We start from the raw sequence: 27,292 nt of genomic DNA, 5'->3' as shown, positions 1-27,292 counted from the left end.
GTGCGAGGATGGGTAAATGAAGAGTTTCTATTGGTTCATGAAAAACACATTCTTCCCAACACACACGTGGAAACGTGGAAACGCAGCCTAACGCTTCAAACCGATGGACCAATTAGGATGAAATTTGGTATGAAAATAGCTTGAAACCCGAGGAAGAACAAAGTATAGTATACAAATCTCGGAATTGTATAGTTCTCCTTCCAGCGGTAAATGAATTCTTAACAGATCAAACCATAACCACTTCACCTAGTTCACCTTGCTATTCCACGAGTATACGGGCATGGAAATTTGGTAAGTAATCACAATCACGGGCGACGACGAAACTTCATTAAATATTAACGGGAATCGATTAAGGGACATCACTGGCTTTCGGTCGCATTGGTCACGTCCCTATGGCGTGTGACGTAGACATTTTGGAGGGTGACACTCTTTCCCGGCCCGGATAATACCGACATGGAAATACTGACCCTGTTTTTCGTGTACACGCCCATTGAAGCTCATGTTAGTTTCTATGAGCGTGTACACGAAAACCAGAGTCGGTATTTCCAAGTCGGTATTATCCGGGTCGGGAAAGAGTGTCACCGATTTTGGACATTGTGCGTCCAGTAGTTTAAAATATTTATATTAATATATCGGTGTGTTGAAATAAATAATTTGTACAACTCTGGTGTCTATTAGATCAGCCTAAACAGAATTTACACAAATTTGATTGTGACTATTTGTGCCCTTCCAAATAATCTATTAATTTATCATTAATGTGTCATTTTTAATGCTTTTATTAAACTTGCCCTGTTTACAGCTGGTCAAGCTGCGGCTGGGTGGGTTGCAAGTTCAGTTTGACCCACTTCCAGTGACCGGATTGACTTTACATTTGGTATACATTATTTAAGCTGAATGACAATGCGAGTGTATAACGTTTTAAACTCTACTACACACACAGTCTACTCGTGACCAAGGCCACTGTAATGTTGCCGAAACGTTGAGGTAAATATTACTCGTGTGTTAGCATGATAACTCCTGTGCGTAGTATTTTGACAATACAAGTGTAGTCAGCAAAAAAGCTAATTAGTATTAAAAACGATTTGTTAAATTGTTACTTCCTAGATGGCGCTAGCATATTGTAGTTTTCACCAAGATGTGCGAATGTGTTTTTCATGAACCAATAGAAACGCACCATTTACCTCGGCTCGCCTCGCTCAGCTGTTTCCACCAGCGATGTGATATGCGAGGATAAATGAAGTTTCTATTGGTACATGAAAAACACATTTGCCGCACACCTCTGGTCGCAACGCAGCCTAATGTCAAACGGACCTCACGGCATTAACGTAGGGTTGCCATACGTCCCGGCGCCGGGACATGTCCCGGTTTGAAGCGTGGTGTCCTGGCGTCCCGGCCGACAAGCAAACTGTCCCGGTTTAAAAATCATAGTTATTTAGTACGGGGCTGGACTTGCTAAATAAAAATATACCTAGAATAAACACGACTAACTAGCTAAGCGACTTGCGGGTTGCTATGGCATAGAACAGGGTTTTTCAAACTTATGGCTCCACATACCCAAGTTTCTAGACGACAGCGAACCCCTACCTCCCCCCCAAAGAAAGTAATAAAACTGGCTGTTGGAGAAACTAAGTTTATTTTTATTTCAATCATCATGATAATATAATGTATATTATTTATTTCAATAAAAGGTAGCAAATATAGGTAAGAATCTAAGAACCGTCTTGCCAATGAAAACACAAACTGAAACAAATAACAAACAAATAAGTAACAAATATGGAGTTGAAATAAAAAATACTCCAAAAACCAATCTTAATCATCTTGCCAGTCTTGCAGCCACCATCACGTAAACCTTGTCGCGAACCCTACCGTCGAATAGCGAACCCCTAGGGGTTCGCGTACCCCACTTTGAGAAACCCTGGCATAGAATGACTGTGTTGTTATTTTGTGTTTGTAATAAAAGTTAAATTTTTACTACGTTTACTACTTTTTCTTTAAATGTCCCGGTCTGCGGCCGCACACTTATGGCAACCCTATACTAACGCCATCTAGCGACATGTCAGGAAACATTGATCAGAATTTGTATTAACATTTTCGGCACGCCAGAACCTATGGCAGCGTTTGGCGCTTCCAATGCTAAACGTAATTTACCCCTCGTACGCAGCTGTCATACCTATCACAGGTAAGCAACAAGAAAAAAGGGGTTAAAAAAATTGACAATTTTATTTTCGGATCCAATTATTAAGTAAATGCGGTCAAGAAAGGTAATACTACTGAGGTACATAAATAGGTAACTGTCTACAAAGTCTGCAATTGTTTTTACGAATTAAGAGTCCATTTTGATATCGGATGGATTTGTGGATGGAAATCTACGTCGCAAAATGACTTCACGAGTGAGATTTAAAAAATCTGCCCTCTGGCTCTGAGCGAACAAAATTAAACAACAATATCATGGGACACTTGACACCAATTGACCTAGTCCCAAACTAAGCAAAGATTGTACTAGGGATACTAGGCTACGGATAAACATACTTATATAGATAAATACAGACTTAAATACATATTAAACATCCAATACCCGAGAACAAACCTTTGTGTTATTCACACAAATATCTGTCCCGGCCGGGATTCGAACCAGACCTAAAGCTTCGTATCGTAGTCAGGTTCTCTAACCACTTAGCCATCCGGTCGTCAAATAATATATCACACATACTACTACGATGATATGCTTTCCAAACTTCTGCACCTATGATTCAAGTGAGTCTTGAAATTTTTTACCCGTTTTCTGCAACTGCTTACTAAACTATGTTGTGGTGTACAATAAAGGTCATTGTATTGTATTGTGGTCTTCTAAATTGAGGAAATGACGTGACGTGAGTCCAGACGACGGTCTTGTCTCTGTGAAAACACGTGATTTTCCAATTTTTCTCGGTCGTCCAGGTACTTGTACTGGTGATAGTTGTCTGAATGACATTAGCATGTTAATAAACACTACTATTTACAAGCGCACCTCAAGCGACGCGATAACGATTGATAACCCTATGTTTACCGCGTTATCGCTACATAATACGTTGTATTTACGCTGATTATTTGTAGTCTTTGGGCGTTCGCAAGGCCAAATAAGAAGTCTACCAACCTAAAGTATAATTTCAGACGAGGCGAGAATGATAGTGATATTCTGCTACGTTATAATCCGAACAATTCATCTGAAGACCCCGTGATATTTAGATGCGATAGGGGAAACCGACGACAGTCGTGACAGAGGAGAGTAGGTACGTAACGTCGATTTTTTAGAAAGAAAAAAAGAAAGAAAGAAGAAAAGAAAGAAAGAAAGAAAATTTATTCGTGACAAACATGAGAACAATGGATAAAAGAAGTAAAAAAGAGAAAAAAAAAATAATATGCATGTCACGAAATGGTCCCAAATAGCAATCTGCCGGTCTTGCGAACGGCGCTGGCTTCCTTTGAGGCCATCTCTACACTTATAACTCTCTACTCTACTATAACTGTCCCTAGTGTAATTTTTCGGTACAAATACGTCTCGATCGCGTTCGCGTAATCTCAATTTGTTGGCACGAACATCGCAAACGTTCCAGAGGCGCTGTTCGTGTTTCGTTAGATTTGTAACCGAAAACTTACGCTAAGGGCACTGCTAGCTCGCACGCAATAGTGCGCGTTTTTTTAGTTCAAGTCTCGAGCTATCAAACACTGAGATTTCTGTCAGTAAATAAGTTCCCAAAAATCAACGATGTCACTACTCTTCGGACTCTCCTACAAAATGCGGAAGATGCTGCATCCCTCCGCATTGCCAGAGGATCAAGCCGGTCAGAGTGCCCTGTTGTCGACAAATTCAACAGTTAACCCTAAAGTTTAATTTCAGACAATGTGGGAATTATCGTAAAATCCTACTGTGCTGATTCTAGTCCTAGAACCTAAAATAAGGGCGTCTTTCCACCAGATATGTGATATGCAGCTATGCTGTGAGGATGTGAAAGCTGTGCTATGAGGCGGTGACCATTTCTGCCCTCGTAACGAAGAATGCAGTAATCCTGAAATGACGATTTCGAAAAAAAAATTGTTTTAGGATCAACAAATACTACGTTTTTGCTTACTGATTTTCAGGTTTTCTACCTTTATACAGCCCATTTCTTCAAACAAAGTTAAAACGCAGCTATAACGTAATAATTTTCGATTAAACTAATATCTGATGAGAGAAAATTGCAATAAGTACATCAATCGAATGAACCATTATGCATTTTGACCAAAGGCTTTTCAACTTTATGTATTTTTTAACCCCCCGACACAAAAAGGGGTGTTATAAGTTTGACCGCTATGCGTGTCTGTATGTCTATCTGTGGCACCGTAGCTCTTAAACGGGTGGACCGATTTGAATGCTGTTTTTTTAAATTGAAAGCAGGTTTTCTAGCGATGGTTCTTAGACATGTTTTATCAAAATCGGTTATAGCCGTTTTTGAGATATTGAACTTTGAAGTGACAAAGTCGGGGGGTTTTCCCACTTGTTGTTGGTCATATTAAGTTACGTCCCCGCTAAATAAACCCTGATTCCTGTTATGTTCTAATTTATTTAGAAAACAACTAACACAAACAACGACGACCGACCAGACCAGGTTGACCAGATGGCCTAGTGGTTAGAGAACCTGACTACGAAGCTTGAGGTCCCGGGTTCGATTTCCGTGTCGGGGCAGATATGTATGAAAAATACGAATGTTTGTTCTCGGGTCTTGGGTGTTTAATATGTATTTAAGTATGTATCTATCTATATAATTATATTTATCCGTTGCTTAGTACCCATAACACAAGCTTTGCTAAGCTTACTTTGGGACTAGGTAAATTGGTGTAAATTGTCCCATGATATTTATTTATTTTAAACAAAATAACACAGACGTAACATTGGCCATACATTGTCAATAACTAGCAAAACATGACCTTCCAGCTATCTTGGAATCGAACCAAAACACCTCCAGTTTCACAAACTGGTTTGGCATACAATCAGGGTGCAATGACACCTGCCCGAGATTGTAGAACTATATCATACTGGTCACATAATGTTACGTATGTTAGAACCACTTGATATTTTAACGATCCATAGTAATAATAATAACACTAGACATAATTCATAGCGGACATAGAACTGTGATTGGCATCCATAGTAATAATAATAACACTAGACATAATTCATAGCGGACATAGAACTGTGATTGGGCTATCCTATTAATATTATAAATGCGAAAGTTCGTGAGTATGTTTGTTACTCCTTCACGCTGAAACGGCCGAACGGATTTGGATAAAATTTGGTATAGTTTTTGATGTAACATCACGTTTCAATTTTCAGGCTATCCCACGGGAATTTTTAAAAATCCCAGACTTTCAATTCAGCTGCTGGATCTAATGATTTACGTGTGCGAAGCCATGGGTAAACACTAGTTCTATATAAAGGAGATTGACGAGATTTGGTCCAAATGAGCTGCTCAGAAATGAAAAAACTCTTAACAAGTTCCTTGAGTTACTTTCTATTAGAAAAAACATTTCAAAATTGTCTAATTCCATCAAAACGTTTCAGTAGACTTTAAGCTAGTTGGAAAAGCAAGTTATAGGTAGTGCCACCAGAGTTGAGGTCAAGCACACAAGAACATGCCGCGTAATGGCAGCGGGATTTTGACATTCACTCAATCATTCTCCTTTTATGCAATCGGTTGAATCAGTTTTTGTAGCTGTGTGTGTGATCATTCACTTCAACTCTCGTGGCACTACCTATGAATAATATTTTTTTCGATAAAATACGATGGCAAAACATTACTCACTACGTTAGTAATTGCAAACGTAATAAATAAGGGATCAATGCACCTGTCAATGAACTGTACTGTCATAAAGAATGGCACGGAGCAAGCGTGAAAAAACTATTGTTCTTTTTCATACTTACAGCCCAAGCCTTTTTTTTATAAATTCCAAATCAACAGATACTCCATGCAGTGCAAGTGGGTCCTTTTTGTTGGCTGCTTTCGACTGCCGTTAAATCCCTTTGTTTGACTATAAAACACTTTCCGAAATGCGACCTTCCTCAAAAAGTACCTACACATTGTAGTCATTTTTAATTGGTTAGAAGGGAATCCCCTTTTTTATGTTGTAGCAGCAATAGTACACATTAGGTATAAATTCCAAATGTCTATCCATTACGATTCTTGAGATACAGCCCTGTGACAGACAGGTGGACAGTGCCACATAAATATGTAGTTAAATCCTGCAATTTGAACTAAGTAGAACCACATCCGGCAGTCTTTTGGTATACACAAGTACAGTCAGCAAAAAAACTTGAGAAATTATATTTTTAATGAAACATTATTATTTTACTTTTAGTGATAAAACTCGGACAGTTTTCTTTTGAGTGTTTAAAGCCGAAGTATCTTTATTTAATTTAGGCTATAACAAGCATTTATGGATGTAAAAAGGAAAAACGTCTGTTGAGAAGAATCCAGCAAGAAACTCAACAAGGTATGTATTTTTAAATAGATTTAGCTCTATGATATTATTTAATATAATAACTTACACCACAGTCATTTAACACAGTAGATTCACTATTTCAAGTGATAGACTGCCAATGCAGATCGGAATTATTTCTAAACATCCTTGTCCATGATATTAGCATTAATTTTATAATAAGCTTTTGATTTGATTTTTGTATCTGTTTGATCAGTAATATTACTTTTGAAATACTAGCTAAGCTAGGCTAACATACATTAATTTTTATTATATTTATATTATATTTTTGTATTGTTTTTAATATTTATTGTCTATTAATTCTACGTTTCTCCTGACTGTTATCTCTGCCACCTATATTAGTCTGTTCATATTTATTAATTTCTCAGAAATTGGTTGTCTGGAAGAGATCGCTTTTTAGCGATAAGACCGCCTATGTCTACTAGATTTTTTTCTATTTTTGTAATGTCTCTGTACTGCTTTTGGTGATCTATAAAGAATATTTGTATTGTATTGTATTAACAGTATGGTCGAACAAATTGAATCATTCTGTATGATACACAATCATACAGTATCAACCTTTTAATAATCAATTTCACTATGATTTCCTTGACAGAAGTATGAGAGTACAAAGGTTCCACCCTGGGTCATGCATGTACAGTTTAGGACAGTACAAAGAATACCTGCTTTCAACTTCCTGCCTGATAAGTGATAATTTATGTAGTAATAATAACAAAATTTTTGAATTTTTGACCTTGGATTTGAATTTATTTTTAAATATTTCTTATCTGTAAAAAATAAAAATAAATTATAAATTAAATGGAATTTTGAGTTAATTTAAATTTCGATTCTATTAACTTTTCATTGTACTTGTAGTGTCTACTCGTGTGTCTGATACCTATCCTGTCAATCGTTCAAAGGTTAACTGGAAGAGATCCTGTTAAGGGATAAGTTCGCCTTTGTACATCTTATTATCCTGTGTTCTGTTATTTTCATGTGTTTTTATGTACAATAAAGAGTTTTACAATACAATATAATACAAAATCACAACAAGCATAGTTTAGGTAGTCAACAAAAACAAAACACAGTTTATCTTTTTGATCACTTTGATCAGTAATAGTATTTGAAAATTTTAATGTTTCATTATGATAGTATTGAGTGTTACCTGAGCAGGTGATTGGGGCAACGGCGCTGGCTCGTCCGGGGCGAGCCGGGGCACGCCTGTTCGCTTCATCATGGCTGATCAGCCGGCCATCACACGATCACCTGGAACGTTAACAGTTCTCGTTAATACATCTGGCAGCTGGGTACATTTGTATTGCTATGATGATGAACTCTGGTTGAGTTCGAAACGGTGGAGTAGCTGCATGAACACATTTGTTGCATTGCAAACATTGATACTTAATTATTGTAAATTGACATTTTCTCTTTTGTCACAGAAAGATACTTAATTTTATTAAAATCTATGAATTTCGAGCACCAGCCCAGGGCTCAGAGGGAGGTGATGATCCCCCTTGCCTACCTCCCCCCCGGATCCACCCTTGGTACTAAACTAAGAGATGTATTAACATTTTCGGCACGCCAGAACCTATGGCAGCGTTTGGCGCTTCCAATGCTAAACGTAATTTACCCCTCGTACGCAGCTGTCATACCTATCACAGGTAAGCAACGAGAAAAAGGGGATATTAGGGACAGTAGATGGCCTGCATTCCAACTGTCAACTGCTCATACATCATTGTCGCAGTCAGCGTGCAGTTGTGCCGGCTGCTATGGAACTGCAATGACAAATGTATGGGCAGTCCGCAGTTATGTTGTATGTATGTTGGAATGCAGTTCATCTGTACTGGCCCTTACAGATTAAAGGTTTTTACCTTGCCCTTTATTTAACTGTAAAATATGACCTCTATTCACAATCAACAAATTTAAACTTAAACATTTGGCCAAAGAAATATTACAACTTTCAACTTGTTTGGGAGTTATGTACCTAAGATGTTACTTACAGCTTAAAGTTATATGTGTATGAAACTTGGAAAAACTACAGATAAACTAATGTCATTTCATATAGAAATAAATGATTAATTTACTTACAGTTAATTACATAATATTTGTGTCTCAATAAGCTTACAAGTTCTTAGCCAAGACGCCTATCTTTTGATATGCCCATGATTTCCACCAGAAGCAAAGTGGTCTCAACACACTCAGTTTATCTTGCATTGATTGGCTACATGGCCTACATGGATATACTCTCGTCAAAATTCTATGAAGACAATCACCATCAGTGGTATACTATTCAATGGAAAAAATCAATTGTGTAAACAAAGCATTTTTTCACGATTACTCCGTAGTTACTTACATTTGAACGCCAATCCCGATCATATTAACATCTCAATGAGCTCAGCACTGTTTTTAACAATCATTTTATCATTAATAATCGTGTAAATATGTTTATTTTATAGAATTAAATGGAAGACGAAAATCCGTTATATTTGTCAAATTGACATGATAATTTTTTCTCACCGAAGTTGGTCTATGGTCGGTCTAGTCTCTGGAAATTTAGTGCTGTACCAACAAAATTAATTATTTGACTGAACCAACCTTACCTACCGATAATTATGGCTGGCTCTGCAAATTAATTTATTCGTAGATATTAATTATTTGTGTTAGTTACACTATTTAATGAAGGTTTATAAAGGTTTCTAATCCTATCCTACTATCCTACTAATCCTACTAATATTATAAATGTGAAAGTTTGTGAGTAAGTGAGTGAATATGTTCGTTACTTCTTCACGCTGAAACGGCTGGACGGATTTGGATGAAATTTGGCGAAAAGTTAGATAACATAGGATACTTTTTATCCGATATTCCCATGGGATAGGATAAAATCTTGAAATAACAACCGCTCAGCTTTGTCATGAAAATTGGTATATAGATAGTTTGACATCTGGAATAAACATAGCCTACTTTTTATTTCGATATTCCCACGAGATAGGGATAAAATTTCGAACTAATAACCGCTGGGCTTAGAGTCATGAAATTTTACCATGATTGTTTTTAATGTAATGTCAATGAAAACAACGGTTTAATTTTCGGGAATTCCCACGGCAATTTTTAAAAATCCCGGTATTTCAGCTGTTGGACCTAATGATTTACGTGTGCGAAGCCGTGGGTAAACACTAGTTGGACGATAAAAGAGTATTATAGTAGAAATTATGTAGATTTTTATTTACTAGTACTTATCATATTACTGTGGAGTCCATTGTTGGACCAAACAATCATTTTGAATCACTTCCCTGTGTCTACTCTCATTTCCCTGTCTTATGTAAATTTAAAAAATGCCTCTTCTAAATTATATCGAAAATACAAACTGAGACATGGATGCACAGAAAAACCAGAAAAAGAGACCAGCGCTGGAATCGAACCTAGGTCCTCAGCAATCCGTACTGCGTACTATAACCCCTACACCACCGTTGGACAGGAGTCAAGATACAAATTTCTCCTATGCACACATATCTCAGGTTGCCTTTTTCTACTACGCTACTTAAGCAGCAAAAATTCTAAATTAATCCATATTTTAACTGACCCTTTCAATTCTAAAATACTCCATCATAAACCTTGGGAAAATATACGTCAAAAATATAAGTGGATATACATGTTTCACCATTTTAAAAATTCTACCCTTTAAGGGTATAAAGGGGAGTGTAAGTTTGTATGGAAAAAACGTTAGGTATATATATTTGAAGATATACCTAATTCTAAAACTTCGTGAAAATGCTATTAAACATTTTAAGTTAAAAGGGACATGGAAACATTGTGAATGACTCTTGAACAGGACTAAGAGAATACGTGATTCGCCATTTTTAAAAATTAAACTTAGGGAAAACATTAAATAATGAAATATGAGTAAATTCAAAATAATTATTTACTGCTGATTGAAGTATCTTAAAGAGCTTTCACATCACTAGAGCCAACGTCAGTCAGTCAGTCAGCCAGTCGTCAGTCAAGTGTCAATGTCAGTCACCACATTTGTTTACACAATTGATTTTTTCCATTGAATAGTACCATAGCGGTATAGCATGCGGTACGGATTACCGAGGACCTGGGTTCGATTCCCAGTGATGGTCTTATTTTTCTGTTTTCTGTGCATCTGTATTTCAGTTTGTATTTTCAATTTCTATGAAGACAATTGTTGCAAGTTAACAGAGTCCGGATGGAATCCACTGCACTTGTGAAAGGTGGGTATTAATTAGTCTACTAAGTTCAGTTAAGTCTGTGTCATATGTTATAATATAACCCAAAGGTCTACACTCGACTGAAAGACCGCCCGGCCAGCTAAAAGTAGTAGTCCACACTCCGCAATCAATAAGAGATGAAAAATAATAGTAATAATAATAATAAATCCATTTATTTCGGGCAACTTGGACCATACAATAAATACCTTACAGACTAACATACATATAATCCATAGTATTTAAAACTAGTTAGGTGACGAAACGGCCACTGATGTATAGGACAATGAGCATGGGCCCAATGACATATCAAGAATCTTTACAAAACATTTAATAGAAACACTATCCAAAAATATGAGACAGATTTTTGAGATTTTGGATCACACCAGTCCATTTTTAACCCCCGACGCAAAATGAGGGATGTTATAATTTTGACGGCTGTGTAGACACAGTCTGTGGCATCATAGCTCTTAACCTTTTAACCGCCATTTTTCTGGAAATGCCGACATGGCCACTATGGCACTTTTTTCAGCTGTTGTGTTTTACCGACCGTGGCGGTCAAAGGGTTAAGCGGGTGGACCGATTTGAATGCGGTTTTTTTATTTGAAAGCAGGTTTTCTAGCGATGGTTCTTATCTTAGACATGTTTCATCAAAATCGGATCAGCTATTTGTGAGATATTGAACTTTAAAGTGACAAAGTCGGGGGTTTTCCATCTTTTTGCTTTTTAGGTTAGTAGTAACAAGTTCTAATTAAATTTTAATTGAAGTCTCCCAATAACCTAACCTTACCAACAAAAAGTTGGAACCATCGCTAGAAAATCTGCTTTCAAATAAAAAAACTGCATTAAAATCAGTCCACCCCTTTAAGAGCTACGGTGCCACAGACAGACACACAGCGGTCAAACTTATAACACCCCTCTTTTTGCGTCGGAGGTTAAAAAAGAAACAGTAAAATGGAAAACCTGGGTAAAGAAATATTCAGCCAAAGAAAGATCGCATCACACTGGCCATATGGTATAGCAGAATTTTATACAAATGGCACCCTTCTACAAAGTATAGGAATTTAAAAATGACTGAAAAAGAAAACTATAAATTCCAAATTCAACTTACTCAATAACAAACGGTAAAAATTAAATCCAATATGGCAACTGATATTCTTATAGTTTACTATGTGGAATAGCAGCTGTTCTCAGCATGTGATTAAAAAAAAAGATTGGAATTTTTGTAACGAAAAAATTTTCTTCAATAATCCTTTCACGTTAATGTTTTACTTTTTAAAATGTGTAACTTTATCGGCACTGACATTGCATCTTGCATCGCATGGAGTCATACCGATATAGGTTATGTTTGACATTAAGGTGTATGTAGCGTGGCCATAATAATTATAATTTCGGCGTTATGCTAATTTAGTTAAATAAACAAGTTTTTTTACGGAAAACTAACACGTGGATAACGAAAAGCAAACGATTCACTTCATAACAACTGTGAAGGTGATTTTTTCAAGACCTTGCCCTGATTTCAAATACAAATCACGATCAAAATCCTGTTTTTAAGCAAATTGTTGCGTAACGTTGCGTTTAAATAAGGCTATGTTACTTCGTTTCACCAAGTTAGGATAGTGAAATGAAGGACAAATAAACAGTGCGTTGTAACAAACTTACTCAATTAGAGACAGATGTATTGCGCTGCGTCGCGTATTCCAAATAAAGATACAGCTTCACTTCAATTCACGGCATTAACGTTAACGTTATAATAATAAACAAATTACGCAACTGAAGAAATCCGACAAAGACGAATTACGATGCACAACTTTTAACCCAAGCCAGTTTGGATTCAGAATTTCATTTCAAAGTACGGTATGGTATGAGCTCCGGTCGTGGCACCCACACAAGTTTCGTTCAGAAACCGGTCCGTAGGTACATCGGAGAGCGTTACAAACTCGTACTTATTTATAGCACAAAACGTACACAAATCGATAATACTTTGCTAAATGCAACATAGCTATCATAGGCGTTTTATTACAAACGCGATAGAAAGATAATTCTCAACAATTTACCATACGGGATCAGAACATTGATTTCGCGAAAGAGAGAAACTTAATTTAACTTTACTGTGTTAACACTTTAACGTTCTCCCGCCTAAATTTAAATTGCGTTTCAAAATTACGCTCGATACCGGAAGTCTTTTTTTTCTTTTGTAGCGCATAGGCAATGAAAAGAAAATGTTATTATTATTTCCACTGTGAATCATACAGAGTGGATCTCGTTTTAAAGAATAAGCTGATGTTGATTATGGATAATCATCTTTCAGAATAAAGCAGTAAAGTCCGGTTTGCTGTGGGCTAGTGAAAACGGGGACGGCGCGGTGGTATTCGTCACCGATGTAGAAAATGGCGACTAAATACCAACAATTACATAGCTCGGCTGAACATCAATGCGAATGTTATTCCAAGGATATAAAAGTCAACCTATGCCTATTAAAGCATACACTTAGTGAAGCAATAAGATTTAAGTGCCTATTTATCTGGTTGTGTAGAGATAAGGAAGCGCGCCACAGAATTAGGTCCTAAATCGTTTACAAATCATACATACCGATCAATCTTGTCCAATATTACGTCGAATTCTTCTATAGTGTGTCGAAATAGCCTCTTGTAACTTAAAAAACTGTTGTAAGACAAGTAGTGCCGATAATAACGCGTCAAGACACGCTCGCGAGCATATTCGTGCGCCTCCAAATAGCGCAACGGCGCAACTTTTTCGAGCGCGGCGTCAACACGGTCAGGTGGGCGAGGTTGCGACACTGCCATAGCGCCGTCCCTGTCTTGTAGCTCTCGCTCTCTCAACAGTCTACTATCTCTCTTACACTCAGGGCTGTGCGCCAACCTAGGACAGGAGGGACGCGAGCGGAGCCCTCCGCTGACGAACGTCGCGCACCAAGCTGCGCGGCCGACTGACTGCACTGCTCGCAGCGCCTTCGCTTCGGACCTGACCGAATAATCGAGCCCGGAGCTCCAGCACGAAGCGGCAACGTCGCCAACAAATAATAGCAAGCGAAACGGACGTGCCGCGATATGAAATGCCACGACCGAAGAACCTCCACGAAGGTGTTGGACCAAAACAAATCTCCTTTCTCTAAAATTATACAACAGTTTCTTGCGATCGAGAGCACGGCCGGGCGCAGTGTTTTCCCGCCAAAAGTATTTCTTTTTTAACGACTCAAAACTCCATATCAGTTTTTATAAACAGTTTTTTTTTTTCATATTGAATCTTGAGAATTAGGTATTCTGTTAGGTTTCATTGCAGAGGGTTCGGTTGCCTTGACAACAGATAGGTGTGGCGAGGGGGACAAGAATATAGCAACATCGCGAAGGACTCCAAATTATAGTAGGTATGTTATGTATAGAGTTAAAAAATAACATGTTTCCTAAAACAGGCATTAAGTTAATTAAAAAATGGGCACGGACCCGTGTTTGTAGATTAACTAGCTAACACACAGGTTAATTAACTGAGTCAATTACCCAACACATGAATAGAGATTATAATTATGTTTATACATAATTACTCTTTTACAGATAAAGTAGTTTGCGTACACCTGAGACGTATCTATGGGTAGGGGATAAGCTAAATAAATGAACAATGTGTTACCTTTAATATTTTATTTGATCAACTAACTACTGTGCGAAAATGGTAGCAAGTGTGAAATAAATAGATCAAATTTACAATTCTAGATAATAGGTACAAACAAGATTTATACTTATAAGAATTTTACTGCAATAGACATCTTGAATACTGTGAGAGTTATTGCAGAGAAAAGCAAACTTGTGTATATGTTTTTCTAAAATAACAAAAGTAGTAAATAAAAATTAATTGATTAATACACGGTCTATGTCTAGAGCTAGACTTCTTTATAGAAATTAAAATATTGCAAAGTACGGCTTGTTTTTACCAAGATAATGGTCTTCAAAATAACATAAACGAACTGGACAATATCATTACATTTGTTACTTTAAGAAAATAATTTATCTCAGATAAAGATAATAATTAGTCTGTTTTTATATTAATGGAAATACTAGTAGTGTTTAGTTTCTAGTCAAGTACTTTACAAACTGTGCCATGGTCAATAAGTAGCAAAAAAAAAAAACTATTCAAAATTTAGTAGGTAAAAATATTCCACGACGCATTACAAAAAAATATACAGTTCAAGCTGCTAGTTAAAAATAATTCATATCAAAACGGTTTCTATTATCCCAAATAAACTTTTAAGAACAATATGTAGCACGCAAAACTTTTGACGTAGGTAGGAAGTTTTTCTGCAAGCTCTTGAATGTTGTTTTCTCTTCTTACTGTTTCACAAACGATACTACCAGCTGTTAAGCATTATCATAAAATACCTGCCAAAATCTAAATACAATACATATATGTAATGAAATAAGAGTTGTAATGTCCAATGGTCATGCCACTAATAATTAATAATCATCAGATCTACCTAGATAAAGCAACATTATCCCGAGAGATTGTTTATTTATTATTCAATAAGTCACTCTCATACATATAGATTTTAATGACAAATTTGACTTGCATTACCTATTGTATGTACAATTAGTTCAATTTTAATCAATATCATCCCATTGCAGTTACGAAGGACTAATTTCAAAAGTGCTCTTGGTACTTGGTTGAAGAAAAGAATGAAAACGAATTTCCAACTTTTTGAAATAGAGTAAACAGAAGAACCCTACTTAAATATGAGACAAGAAATGCAACGAAAGATGCTATAATATCCGTGTGGTGTCAGTTTTGAAAACTGATTCACTTACATAATCAGTCAATGCAACACCAATTCAGTTCTTTCGATCTCAAAACACGAGTAGTGTGAATTGTATCAACTTTTTTTTTTGTTTTAAGCTAGTCAAAAAAACTCTAAATTATCTAATAAAAGCACTACGTAAGATTATTCAACAGTTATTGTGTCACACACTTCGTTGATAACATCTGTTACTTTCATTTCGATAGCATATTATCTTTGTTGCAAACATTATCAGAATCAAAGTGTTTTGCTGTCACTCACGTTTCTGTCCGTCCGTCACACAGGTTTTACAGTCAAACGGTTGGAACTACAGTTTCACATTTTTACAGTATAAGCATCATTATGGTTCAACCCAAAGCCACAAAAAAATATATGTTTTTCAGGGGGTTCTAAAAGTTTGACTTGCCCTATCGAGTGGAGTGCAAATTAAGCATCTCATCAAGCAAGTAAAAATTGCATATTTTGTTTACAAAAATATTAGAAAACAAAAAAATGAGAAGCAAACAGAATTTTTACAAGCTTTTCTTTAACTTGCCCTGTTTATTTATTTGTTTGCTTGGGTCAAATCTTGGAAGCTAAATTTGACCCACTTCCAGTGGTCCGATCACAGGGTCCGATTGACTTGAAGTTTGGCATACTTATGTAAATCTGGTGACAATACAATAATTTGGTAGTGAAATCCTGGTAGACCGGCCAGGATCGTCTTCGCAGAACGGAACTCCTCAACGGTTAGTGGCATCGACTTGAAATTTGGTACGGAAATGTTACTTGGATGACAATGAAAATACAGTCAACAAAAAGCTTGTATTAAAAATGTCATTTTTAACAAAACTTATTTCACACAAAATTTTGTACGGAAGTTTTTTTTAAATTCTTATTGACCTAGTATAAACTTAAAATTTGGTGATAATGTGTAGTATTTCGTATTTACAAACAAATACAAATATTTTGATGAATCAGAAGTTTTCTTTGAAATTTCTCATTTTGCCTATTATACAACCAGGTCAATTTTGCGGTGAAATACACAGCACATATGTAACTGGCATTCGGTGTGTGCGTCAGACTCGCACTTGGCCAGTATTTTAATATTGAATCTTACAAAAGCATCAAATGTCCTACTAAAAATAAAATGACTTTGAAGTACTAAGAACTTCAGTTCAATCGAGCAGAATTGAATTAAAGAAAGACAGGGTAAGATTTTCAGTCAAAATATTTATGTTTTAAGCCAAGCGTTCGTAAGTAAGGAGCTTGCAAATTAAAGACAATTATAGAATTCAGATACAAAACAAACGCAGTCATAATAGAGAAGTATTACTTAAGCGTCGCCAACCAAGAGCTAAATAAAACTAACATAAACCCAGTGGCCGAATCCAACTCATAAAAAGTGTCTAGTCCTTGAACAGTAAGACTTGCAGTGGCCCATAGATAGCTAAAAAAAAACTAAAGAATAGAAAAAGACGAAATGATATCAACACGTGCTTAAAAATCTTAAGATGTGCTGGTCAAAACAATCATGTACCCAATAAAACCTCTAAGCACCATGAATATTCAATTTTAACTGGTTGAGGTGAGGCGCGTATAGAAAAATGACGTAAACCTTGTTATTGTACGGCTGTATGCCCTACACATACATATTATACATATATGTGTTGTGTTGTGTACCGCACGGACTAGGACAATATTACTGCATCTGTGTTGGTGAGGTAATAAATACGCACACATACACAGACACTCGGGCATCGTATCATGGGGACGAGATAATAAGCCTCAAAATATCAAAGGAATCATCAATTGATGTGATATTGAAACATCGTAATTAATTGAATTACAATCGCAAAATAGCTCTAATTAAAGGCTACATTAAATTTATCCATTGTTACAAACGGATGGTACGAAACGTATAGCCTTGAAATTTCTTATCGAACAAGTGACTGCTCACAATTACCAAGAGTGCGGGGCGACGTTGCCAACATTCTGCGCGTAACTGCGTCTTAATTTTACGAGAGACGCCATCTTGTCTTAATTTATCAGATGCAACTCATGGATGAGAGGATTCGAAGCTTCATCAGGCAATCACTCAGCCTCACTAAGATAAACGAGAGAGCTAAAATCATGACCACAGCTGCATTTGCCAAGCAAATTGGGTTTAGTTGATTACGTAACTGAAAAAAAAAGTACCTACGTGGTCAACGCATTCCAGGTTTCATGTCCACTTGATATTTTACTTGTTTCAGAATATCCGATAGAAGTAGATATGGGCATGTATTGATATATATACTAGCACCTATACGCTCGTTATTGCAACCCCGGACTATGCACGGCATACATATACATTGCTACTTATGTAGCACAAAGTGTCGGCGCAATATGGTTGAGGGATACGTACATTGTGCGAGTCGGGAGTCGGGGCCAGGTTTGGAGCGCTCGCCCCGTCATCCCAGGGCAACGCTCGAGCCGACCCACAACTAGATAAATCACAGATTTGGACATTTTAACGAAAATTCCACGGTATCGATCACGCACAGCCGCCATTTTGAACCGACACTGAGCAAGGATGGGCGCGCGACGTTGCCACGTCGCAAGTTTCCAATCCGCACTTCTATTTCTGGCTCCCTCCCCCCGCCGTGACGCGGAGGTCGGCAAACAGACAGAGCTCGGAAAAACATTCATGACTAGAATTTGTGTTATATTACGACAACTTCTTCATATAGTATAACAAATTGTTGGATATAGAAATACCAAATCCAGTTGGCTGCGGACGAACAAAGAGGTTTAGAAGGGGGAAGGGGACGCAACTGATTATGATAAGATAGTCTGTGTGAAGATGTAGATATGCAAGTGTGTGTATCGGCCGCTCGCCCGGCTTTCACCGAGCGCTTGCGGGGCGAGGCACGACCGCGCAGGACCGCGCCAACATGTGCCATTGGCCACCGCAGAGATCGATAGACAAACAACGACGAGGACGCCGACCCACATATGAATATACACCTTGCGCAGATAGTAATACGGGGTGGTTTGCATCGGCGGCGACTATAAACAAACTACCGCACGAACACACTGACGTCCTCCACGTAGGTACGCACGAACACAGGCACACGGCAAACGACGCGAGCGGACGGCGAAGCGCGGCCGACCGATGAATGTATATCATCAATGTATTATGGCACTTTTCTAGAGTCGAAAATCCTCTACCGTTGCGCGGCAGCGCTCCCTACCGAGGGACAAAGGGCCGTTTTCACACGGAAAACAAAGGGAAACGCCGGTCAGGCGATAATAACAAGATTTTCTGTTTATAAAATTAAGTTTTGAACTACTGATTTTAACTGGACCGCGCGTTGCCAAGTCGTCTAGTAGAGAGCGCGCTGGCTATCATTATGAAATTCTGATTAAGCCTACACTCTAGGCAAATCATTGCTTATCAATGATTTACACATGAATCTACTGCTTTGAAACTGTGTTATACCTATGCACAGTAAGCTGTAACGTATGTTTAGTTGAAAAATTATATGTTCTCAATCTGGTACTAACTAACGGTAATTTGGTGAAATATGCGAGGACTATTGAAAAAAAGCAATTATAATCAACACTACTGAGCATAAAAGCTGAAAATAGCAAAAGACGCAGTCTGACAACCAGTCACTTACCTGTATTTTTACACGAAACTGTCTTCTTTCTTCACAATTCTCACGATAAAGTCACTTCTCGTCTATGTAATCAAGAAACTTAAGGTATTTTAAGGATTTTAAACAATTTGATATGCACAAAAAAATTATACATTCCATATAGCAAACGCCCTCCCCGCTTAAAGACAGAACGCGAACTGTTGGTATAGTTTGGGTCGGTTGGCAGGAGGGGAGCGGCGGGCGGAAAACGGAGAACGGGCGACCGAAGAGCCAGAAAGCGGGCAAAATTTTATTAATTAAACATCTTCAAAATAACCAAAAAATATGAAGAATTTTATACATTAATTCTAATAATCTTTTATACATTAAAATACGAGCCAAAAAGTATACTACTATGGATTAAAAATAAAAAGACGGACAACTGAGTTTAACTTCCTCTTCATGGCTGCAAAATTATGTATGACAAACCGCATTGTCATTTTTTTATGTTGGTGAAAGGTGTGTTCAGAAATGGCGTCGTGTCATATTATTTGTAGGTAATCAGATAGTTTTTTTTAGATAAATGTATATTTGGTAACAACCTGTTTAGCATAATTAATAGGTAGAATTTGTAGAAAAAAAAAACATATAATTATTAATACGAAATGTATGTTTTTTTTTACGTTAAGAAAAAAACTGGCATTACTCGTTTAGCGCATATGGTAATACCAAAAAGTCACTACGGTAAGGTAATGCCGTAAAATAAAATAGCCACGAATAGATTAGATAATGGTCTTAAGCAGTTTCTCACATAATTTAGTACGGTTACATGCTATCAATTTGACAGCCAATCATGATTCTCTTTGTAAGAAAAAAATATTTACCTTCAAAGCCAACCAATGGCAAAAAGGTTCGTGTATTTGACTTGAAAAGATAAATTTCCTTACCACGTCCGAAAGAATTTCCCACATTTTATCAGTTTTTCACTGAATTTAAGCACTAATTCATAGGCACAACCGCTAATTAACGATAAAAATGCAATTTAGTTGTAAATTATTAGTTTTAACAATGGTATTTGCTGTGGTATCAGCGAAAATAGACCCTAGAAACTTGAAATGTTTGGGTGCGTATTTAATTATGGTTTTTTCATGTGTATTTAATTATTTTTGTATTTAATCCGTCGTAAAATCCTTTACAGTGTGCCGGACAACCTTCGTCGAGCTGGACAAGGCGATTAAAGGTGTAGATAAATGGAAAAAAGTTGATGTAAGTATTTTAACTTGTTAAAGGAAATCTTATCTCTTCGAAGTTTTGAATACTTACTCTTAATTATATGGCTTCTCTTTTTAATACTGGCGTACATTCCTTATTTCAATTAACCTTTAATTCATTTTCTATGTCCTGGCATATGTCCAAAAAAAAATATTTTCAAAGTAATCTTGTGTTAAGTAGATATTATTTGAGCAGTTTTCTATTATCCTCTCGCTTGCTCCATTGTGAATTCTCGTTCACTAAACAGATCACTCCCAACTTGTACCTACAATCATGCAGATGTATTAGTTCAATCTTTTAGTTCTTTTAATATACCAGCATTAATATCTGCCACAGCGGAGCGTGCAAATAGTACATTGTGTCTTCAGGGCGGTAAATAAGAAATTACGAACGAGAGTCTATCAGAAGCCCAAAGTCGAAGACTGAGGGCTTTAATGAGTCAATGCTTGTAATTCTAGTACCACCAGTGCGACATACAATGTTTTTCATCACATTTGCGAGTAAAATCACATTTGCGAGTAAAATTGTATATTTTAAAAGAAAGACTAGTATTGCAGTAACAAACTCATTTACCGACCTTGGGCTTCATGACAACAAAATTAGTATGGGCCATGACTCATTTACCAAACACGGGTTTCATGACAATTAAGGTTGAGGGTTTTATTTGGGGGGTTGCAAGCAAGGTAGCCTGCATGTTACGACACTGTTTTACGAGCAAGTGTGATGAAAAATATCTAACACATCCTTCCGGCCCTAGAAATAGAGTTGTATCAGATATATATGCACACTTGTTGTGTCGGATATTGGTGCTGGTGCTTGTACATTAGTCAGCCATAGTCTTAGCATAGTTTGCTCCCATTCTGTGTCTTTTTGCTATCTCAATCACTCAAACTAGTATATTCAAGGAATCTTTAACTAAGTTCACATCATTCATTTTGATTTGATTGTTGCTTGGTGGAATTGGAGCTATTTGGAATAGTTCACAGCAATTTGGTTTGATTGCTCTCTCAAGATATTTTATAAGATGGTAAACAAATTTCTCATACTTACAAGCTTTAATTATTATTATTAAAGCTTTATGTATCCATACAGTACAATAAGTTTATATATAAGTTTTTAAGTGATAAGTAGTTTACTGTTATGGCCCCTATTGGCTAAAAGCCTCTTCCATCTCTTTCCACTTTTGTTTTTTTTTGAGCAGTGTTCATCCAGTTATTTCCAGCTGTTTTTACAATTTCATCAACCCATCTTTTCTTTTGCCATCCTCTTTGTCTTTTTCTAGCAGGAATTTTGCCACAAGCTTTAATTAAAAAGCTTAAAAAATAAGCTTTACTTAGTTACAGACTAAATCGATTAATCTATTTGTATTATGTAGTTACAACAATATTAACATGTATTTTATGTAGGTGGGCAACTTCAGAATGGACGCCAGTGGCAACACAATGCAAGACAAAGTGCCAGCACACCGGTCCACCGTTTACATCTCTGAGATGATTGATGACATCTGTAAGTCTTTCTGTATCTATTTTTAATTCTGCTAATAACTGGCCCACTAACAGTAGGATGGAGAGTCGCCCGCCCTGGGAATCCAGTTCCGAGGGGTTTCCAAATATCCATAAAGCTGTGTTTCCACCAGAAGTGTGCGAGGAATGTGTTTATGAATTATAATTTTTTTTTTACTCACCCGCGACCTTAATATGATAGCTAAGTTTATGCAAAATATGCGTGTTCATTCAGTTCCTCCACCTCCACACTGTAAAAACACACACAAATCACACAAACCCATCTATCACCACCACCACACACAATACACTGACGCGTGTCAAACTCAACTTGGACTGACATGGTCTAACATCTGGTAGCATGGTGTATGGTTGTGTTGCTCTGAAGATGAGTTCTGGTGGACTTCGAAACGCGTCAGTGTAGTGTGGTGGTTGTGATAGATGGGTTTGTATGATTTGTGTGTGTTCTTACAGTGTGGACGTGGAGGAACTGCATGAACACGCATATTATGCATAAGCTTAGCTATCGTAAGGTTGCGGTGCGGGTGAGCAAAGTAATTGTCTCAGTTCATTGATATGGACCTCCGCAAAGTAACGCCTGATTCAATAAATACATACTTAAATACATATTAAACATCCAAGACCCGGGAGCAAAAACATTTGTATTATTCAATTTATTCATGCAAATATCTACCCCAGCCGGGATTCAAACCCGGGACCTCAAGTTTCGTAGTCAGGTTCTCTAACCACTTGGCCATACGGTCATCTAAAACGTCCTAACGTGTTTCCTACGAAATAAAGAAATTTGTATTTTGTATGATTAAAAAAAATTATATATATATATATTTATTTTTCATAAAACCACCCAATATCCAGGCAAGAAGATGGATGACTATGTAAGAGTATACTACAAGGCAACAGGCAAGCTGGAGATCATGGAGCTGATGACCGGATCCGGCATGAACCCAGAGTTCTCCAAGACCAAGTTTGTCACCGATGATGATTTGAACAAGAGCTTGGAGTACTATGTAAGTTGTATTGTTGATAATTGATAAAAAAGTGAATTTAAATCAGTTGTGGAAAAAACACTGTTTCTCACATAACTTGACATTTAGTGTAGCTGCGTCTTTAGCCCATGTAGCGCCCGTGTGCAATTATAACTTTAGCGCCATCGAGGAAGCGCGCGGTCAAAATGGAATAGGTACAAAGTGCCGCGGCCGACGCCCCTAAGGGGACCAGCTGCGCCCTATACTGCTGCATCACGTACACCTGCATATAGGTAAAGACGCCTCGTGAGTTAGTGTTTATTCTCGTTTTGTCGGCCTAATGCTCGGTTACTCAAATGGGAATACGCGAATGACCATAGGGGACGAGCGCGCGACGCCAGGTTTAAGTTATTCCTGTAACGACCATGATAATGATGATGAAGGTTGGTTTTTGGTCTTTTTGTATTTTTATTTTTAATTTATCCAACAGTGAAGTGTATCAGGTAGTACAAAATCGGTCGAGCATCCAGTCTACAATAACTTTAACACCGCTGCGCCCGTGTGCAACGCACACCCTGCCCTATAGGTAAAGACGCCTCTGAGTTAGTGTTTAGTTCTCGTTTTGTAACTAAGGGACCCCATACATCCCTGTATTATTATTATTATTATTTTGTAAGTTTTTCTTTAATTTTATACTGTAGTTTTAAGTATTTTTTTTTGAAAAAAATGACTTACTGCCAAGTATCTTGCGCCGCATTCTTCTTGGCAATGATGGTCTTTCCGAAAGCACTGGTAGTTTAAAAAAAATGACCCATTGCGGCCTATTTACTGAACAAATGATTTGAATTTGAAATATGGAAGAAAGCGCAATAATAATAATAATAAAAAGTTTTAATGCATCATCGATGAAAGGTGACCCTTAAATTCACAGTTTGCACCTTAACGCACATGATTCAAGATTACCTTTTTTTTTTTTTTTTTTAATGTAGAATCTTTTGGACTAACTAACAATGAAATTTGAATCATGATCTTTTTCAATCTTAATTGTTTTATTTTTACATCGCATTTTGTTTAGTATTGTTAATGATAGGAATGTAATTGTTGTAATCTAGGTTAATTTAATTGTAATATGATTTAATGAATAGTTTTTTTTAAATATTTTATTTCATTTAAGGTGTTTAACATGTGACATTTGATGAATGTGGACATCGAGTCTTTCAATGAGGCTGGCATAGTCACAAAGGTGCACTTAAGCCTCAAAAAAAAAAGAAAAAAAAAAATGTTAAAAAACTTTTTTTTTAATTGCAGTGCGAGCGCATGTTTGAAGAGAACGAGGATGAAATAACGTCTCTGTACAAGCATAGGCCCCATGACGACGTTATGCCGGATGCTCTAGGAGAGGTATGTACGGAACCACGTTATATGTTAAGAAAAGATATTTGAAGGACCCGTCCGGACCAGAATCTGGAAGTTTATCTGAGGGAGACTGGAGATGACAGTCGGGTTAGTATCATTTCGTCTAAAAAAACAGCTGGTCTACGTAGCAAATTAGCTATTGGTCTAAGTCAGGGGTCGCCAAACTACGGCCCGCGGAAAGAAAGCCCGCGATAGGGTCCGATTTTATGAAGCGACAAGTAACTAGTAATTAGTAAGACCAGCCACTGACGGTAATTGGTCATAAAAGGAGAATGAATGAAATGTATGAGTAAACGTCAAATCCTATTGTCATGACATGACATGTTGTGTGCGTGACCTCAACTCTGGTGGCACTACCTATACTTACAAATCCAACACTGATGATGATGATGGGTGTTTATTTCCAGATTTGCTTCAAGCATACTAAATATTGTGAGGATTGGATGCTGCCGAATGAGGAAGATACCACGTGGACGGAGGAAATGGAGCGCGAATACATCAAGGTGAGAACATGGTCATAGTGTGGATGAGTCAGTCATGGGTGGGGGTGGATGACGCGTCCATATCGGATCAGGCCTGAAATATCCGTTTTCTTAAAATGTATTTCTCGCAAAATGTCTGCTTCTCAAAATGACAGCTATTTAAAATTGCGTGTCCAGGATGTCAGTTTTTGTATAATGTTCGCTTTTCAGAAAGTGCTTATTCTCAAAATGTCTGCAACCTCAAAATATCCGCCTTCTTATAACGTTGGCATTCCAGAAAAGTGTTATTCCCAAAATGTCTCCAATCATTTTCTAATTTTTCGATTTTTAGACAATTTAGGCCTTGCACTACTGAAAGTACGAATATGAACGAGTTTTTTGGTTTTTAGACAATTAATCCCTTGTACTACCGTAGGTGCTTACGTCCGGTACAGGCCTCCTCGCAGATTGAGAGGGCTTGGACCATAGTTCCCACGCGGGCCCAGTGCGGATTGGGAACTTCACACACACCATTGAATCGCTTAGCAGGTTTGAGGTTTCCTCACGATGTTTTCCTTCACCGTAAAGCTTGTTTCTGATGTAAATTCGTACATGAATTTGGAAAAACTCAGAGGTGCGAGCCGGGGTTTGATTTGAACCCACGATCCTCTGCTTGAGAGTCCATAGGTCGAACCACTAGGCCACCACGGCTTAGTGGGACGTATTAAAAGTCAAAGTCAAAATATCTTTATTCAAATTAGGCTATAACAAGCACTTGTGAATGTCAAAATAAAAATCTACGGAAAAACCTCTGTTGAGAAGAATCCGGCAAGAAACTTGACGAGGTATATACTTTTTTTTTAAACAGATTTACAATATTATTAAGAGTTTACCCGCGGCTTCGCACGCCTAAATCATTAGATACAGCAGTTGATTTGAAATTCCGGGATTTTACAAAATTCCCGTGGGAATTCCCGAAAATTACATCGTGGTTTTCATTGACATTGCATTAAAAGCCACTATGCCAAGTTTCGTGACTCTAAGCCCAACAGTTGTTATTACGAGATTTTAACCCTATCCCGTGGGAATATCAGGATAAAAAGTAGCCTATGTGTTATTCCCGATGTCCAGCTATCTGCATACCGAATTTCATGACTTTAAGCCCAGCGGATATTAGCTACAGATTTTATTCCTATCCCGTGCAGGAATAAAATAGTAGCCTTGTGTTCCGAGTATCTAAATACTGAATTTCAAGACTTTTAGCCCAGCGGATTTCATGACTCCCAGCGGTACAGATTTTATTCCTATCCCGAGGGAATATCGGGATAAAAAGTAGCCTATGTGTTATTCCCGATGTCCAGCTATCTACATACCGAATTTCATGACTTTAAGCCCAGCGGATATTAGCTACAGATTTTATTCCTATCCCGTGGGAACATCGGGATAAAAAGTAGCCTATGTGTTAGTCCAGACGTCCAGCTACCTACATATAAAATTTCAAGCCCAGCGGTTGTTATTTAGAGATTTTATCCCTATCCCGTGGGAATATCGGGATAAAAAGTATCGCTATGTTTTAATCCAGTTTATAAACTAACTTAAAAAAAAAACAACCAAATCCGTTCTGCCGTTTCAGCGTGAAGAAGTAACAAACATACTCACTCACTCACAAACTTTCACATTTATAATATTAGTAGGATAAGTAAGGAGCATATCTATACATCACAAGTATTTAACACAACTTTATTTTTATAGGCTTTTAATTATGATGTTTTTTTTTAGGTCCATGGGCCGGACCCCTACGGTTTCGGCGGAGGCTTGGGCGGCATGGGCATGGGCGGAATGCCCTCCGTGCCCGCCGACGACGGAGAGGAGTTCCAGGAAGACGAGCCCGAGGAGATCAAGGATGAACTGTAGGGTAATGATGTTCATGACAGTGCTAGAGGTGACTACAAGCGTAAATCTGTTGTTGGCAACTTCGTGGCGAGTGCACGCTCCTGGTACAAAAATTTAGGCATTTTTTTTTCAAATATTTTATTGAATCAGGTTACTTTGCGGAGGTCCATATCACTGAACTGAGACAATTACTTTGCTCACCCGCGACCTTATGATAGCTATGTTTATGCAGTTCCTCCACCTCAACACTGTAAGAACACACATAAAACACATCTATCTACTGTGACAAATTATAAAGTTTGTTTTGGTTTGTTAGTCTAACATCTGGTAGCATGGTGTACGGTTGTGTTCTCTCTGCTCTGGTTGAGTCTGAAACTATCATAAGGTCGCGGGTGAGCAAATAAATTCTTTTAGTTCATTTTTTTTCAATAGGGAATATTACTGCAATTTTGTGCCGTCAGAATGCAGCACTAGCACAAAATGCAAACAGTTTTTTGAATTTCCTTAATGTCTTATGTCCAAAGGATGCCATAATGTCATATGCCATATCATATTCATCATCATCATGTCAGCCGAAAGACGTCCACTGCTAGACATAGGCCTCCCCCAAGGCTCTACTCAGACCGGTCTTGTGCTTT

At 37.5% G+C, this 27,292-nt stretch overlaps 2 protein-coding genes across 2 annotated transcripts in view; one reads left to right on the top strand and one right to left on the bottom strand.

Annotated features, from left to right (window-relative positions):
* The window catches only part of Sin3A (SIN3 transcription regulator family member A), a 68,834-nt gene extending 49,476 nt beyond the window's left edge, over window positions 1-19,358 (bottom strand). Inside the window, exons 1-2 of the mRNA XM_074108424.1 lie at window positions 19,167-19,358; window positions 7,658-7,758 (exon numbers count right to left, since the gene is read on the bottom strand). Coding sequence (XP_073964525.1) covers window positions 7,658-7,729 — 72 coding nt within the window. The 5' untranslated portion in view covers window positions 7,730-7,758; window positions 19,167-19,358. The remainder of the gene's footprint in view (window positions 1-7,657; window positions 7,759-19,166) is intronic.
* Window positions 19,359-20,028: 670 nt separating this feature from the next.
* Window positions 20,029-27,292, top strand: sel (canopy family protein seele). Its single transcript, XM_074108642.1, has 7 exons — window positions 20,029-20,247; window positions 20,323-20,390; window positions 21,803-21,902; window positions 22,775-22,926; window positions 24,193-24,285; window positions 24,708-24,803; window positions 26,541-27,292. Exons 1-7 carry the CDS (start codon window positions 20,160-20,162, stop codon window positions 26,673-26,675), a joined length of 732 nt encoding a protein of 243 aa, XP_073964743.1. The 5' UTR covers window positions 20,029-20,159; the 3' UTR covers window positions 26,676-27,292.

The sequence above is a fragment of the Choristoneura fumiferana genome, chromosome 27 (assembly GCF_025370935.1).
Source record: "Choristoneura fumiferana chromosome 27, NRCan_CFum_1, whole genome shotgun sequence".
NCBI classification, from domain to species: Eukaryota; Metazoa; Arthropoda; class Insecta; order Lepidoptera; family Tortricidae; genus Choristoneura; species Choristoneura fumiferana.
This window is presented reverse-complemented; position numbering and strand designations above follow the sequence as displayed.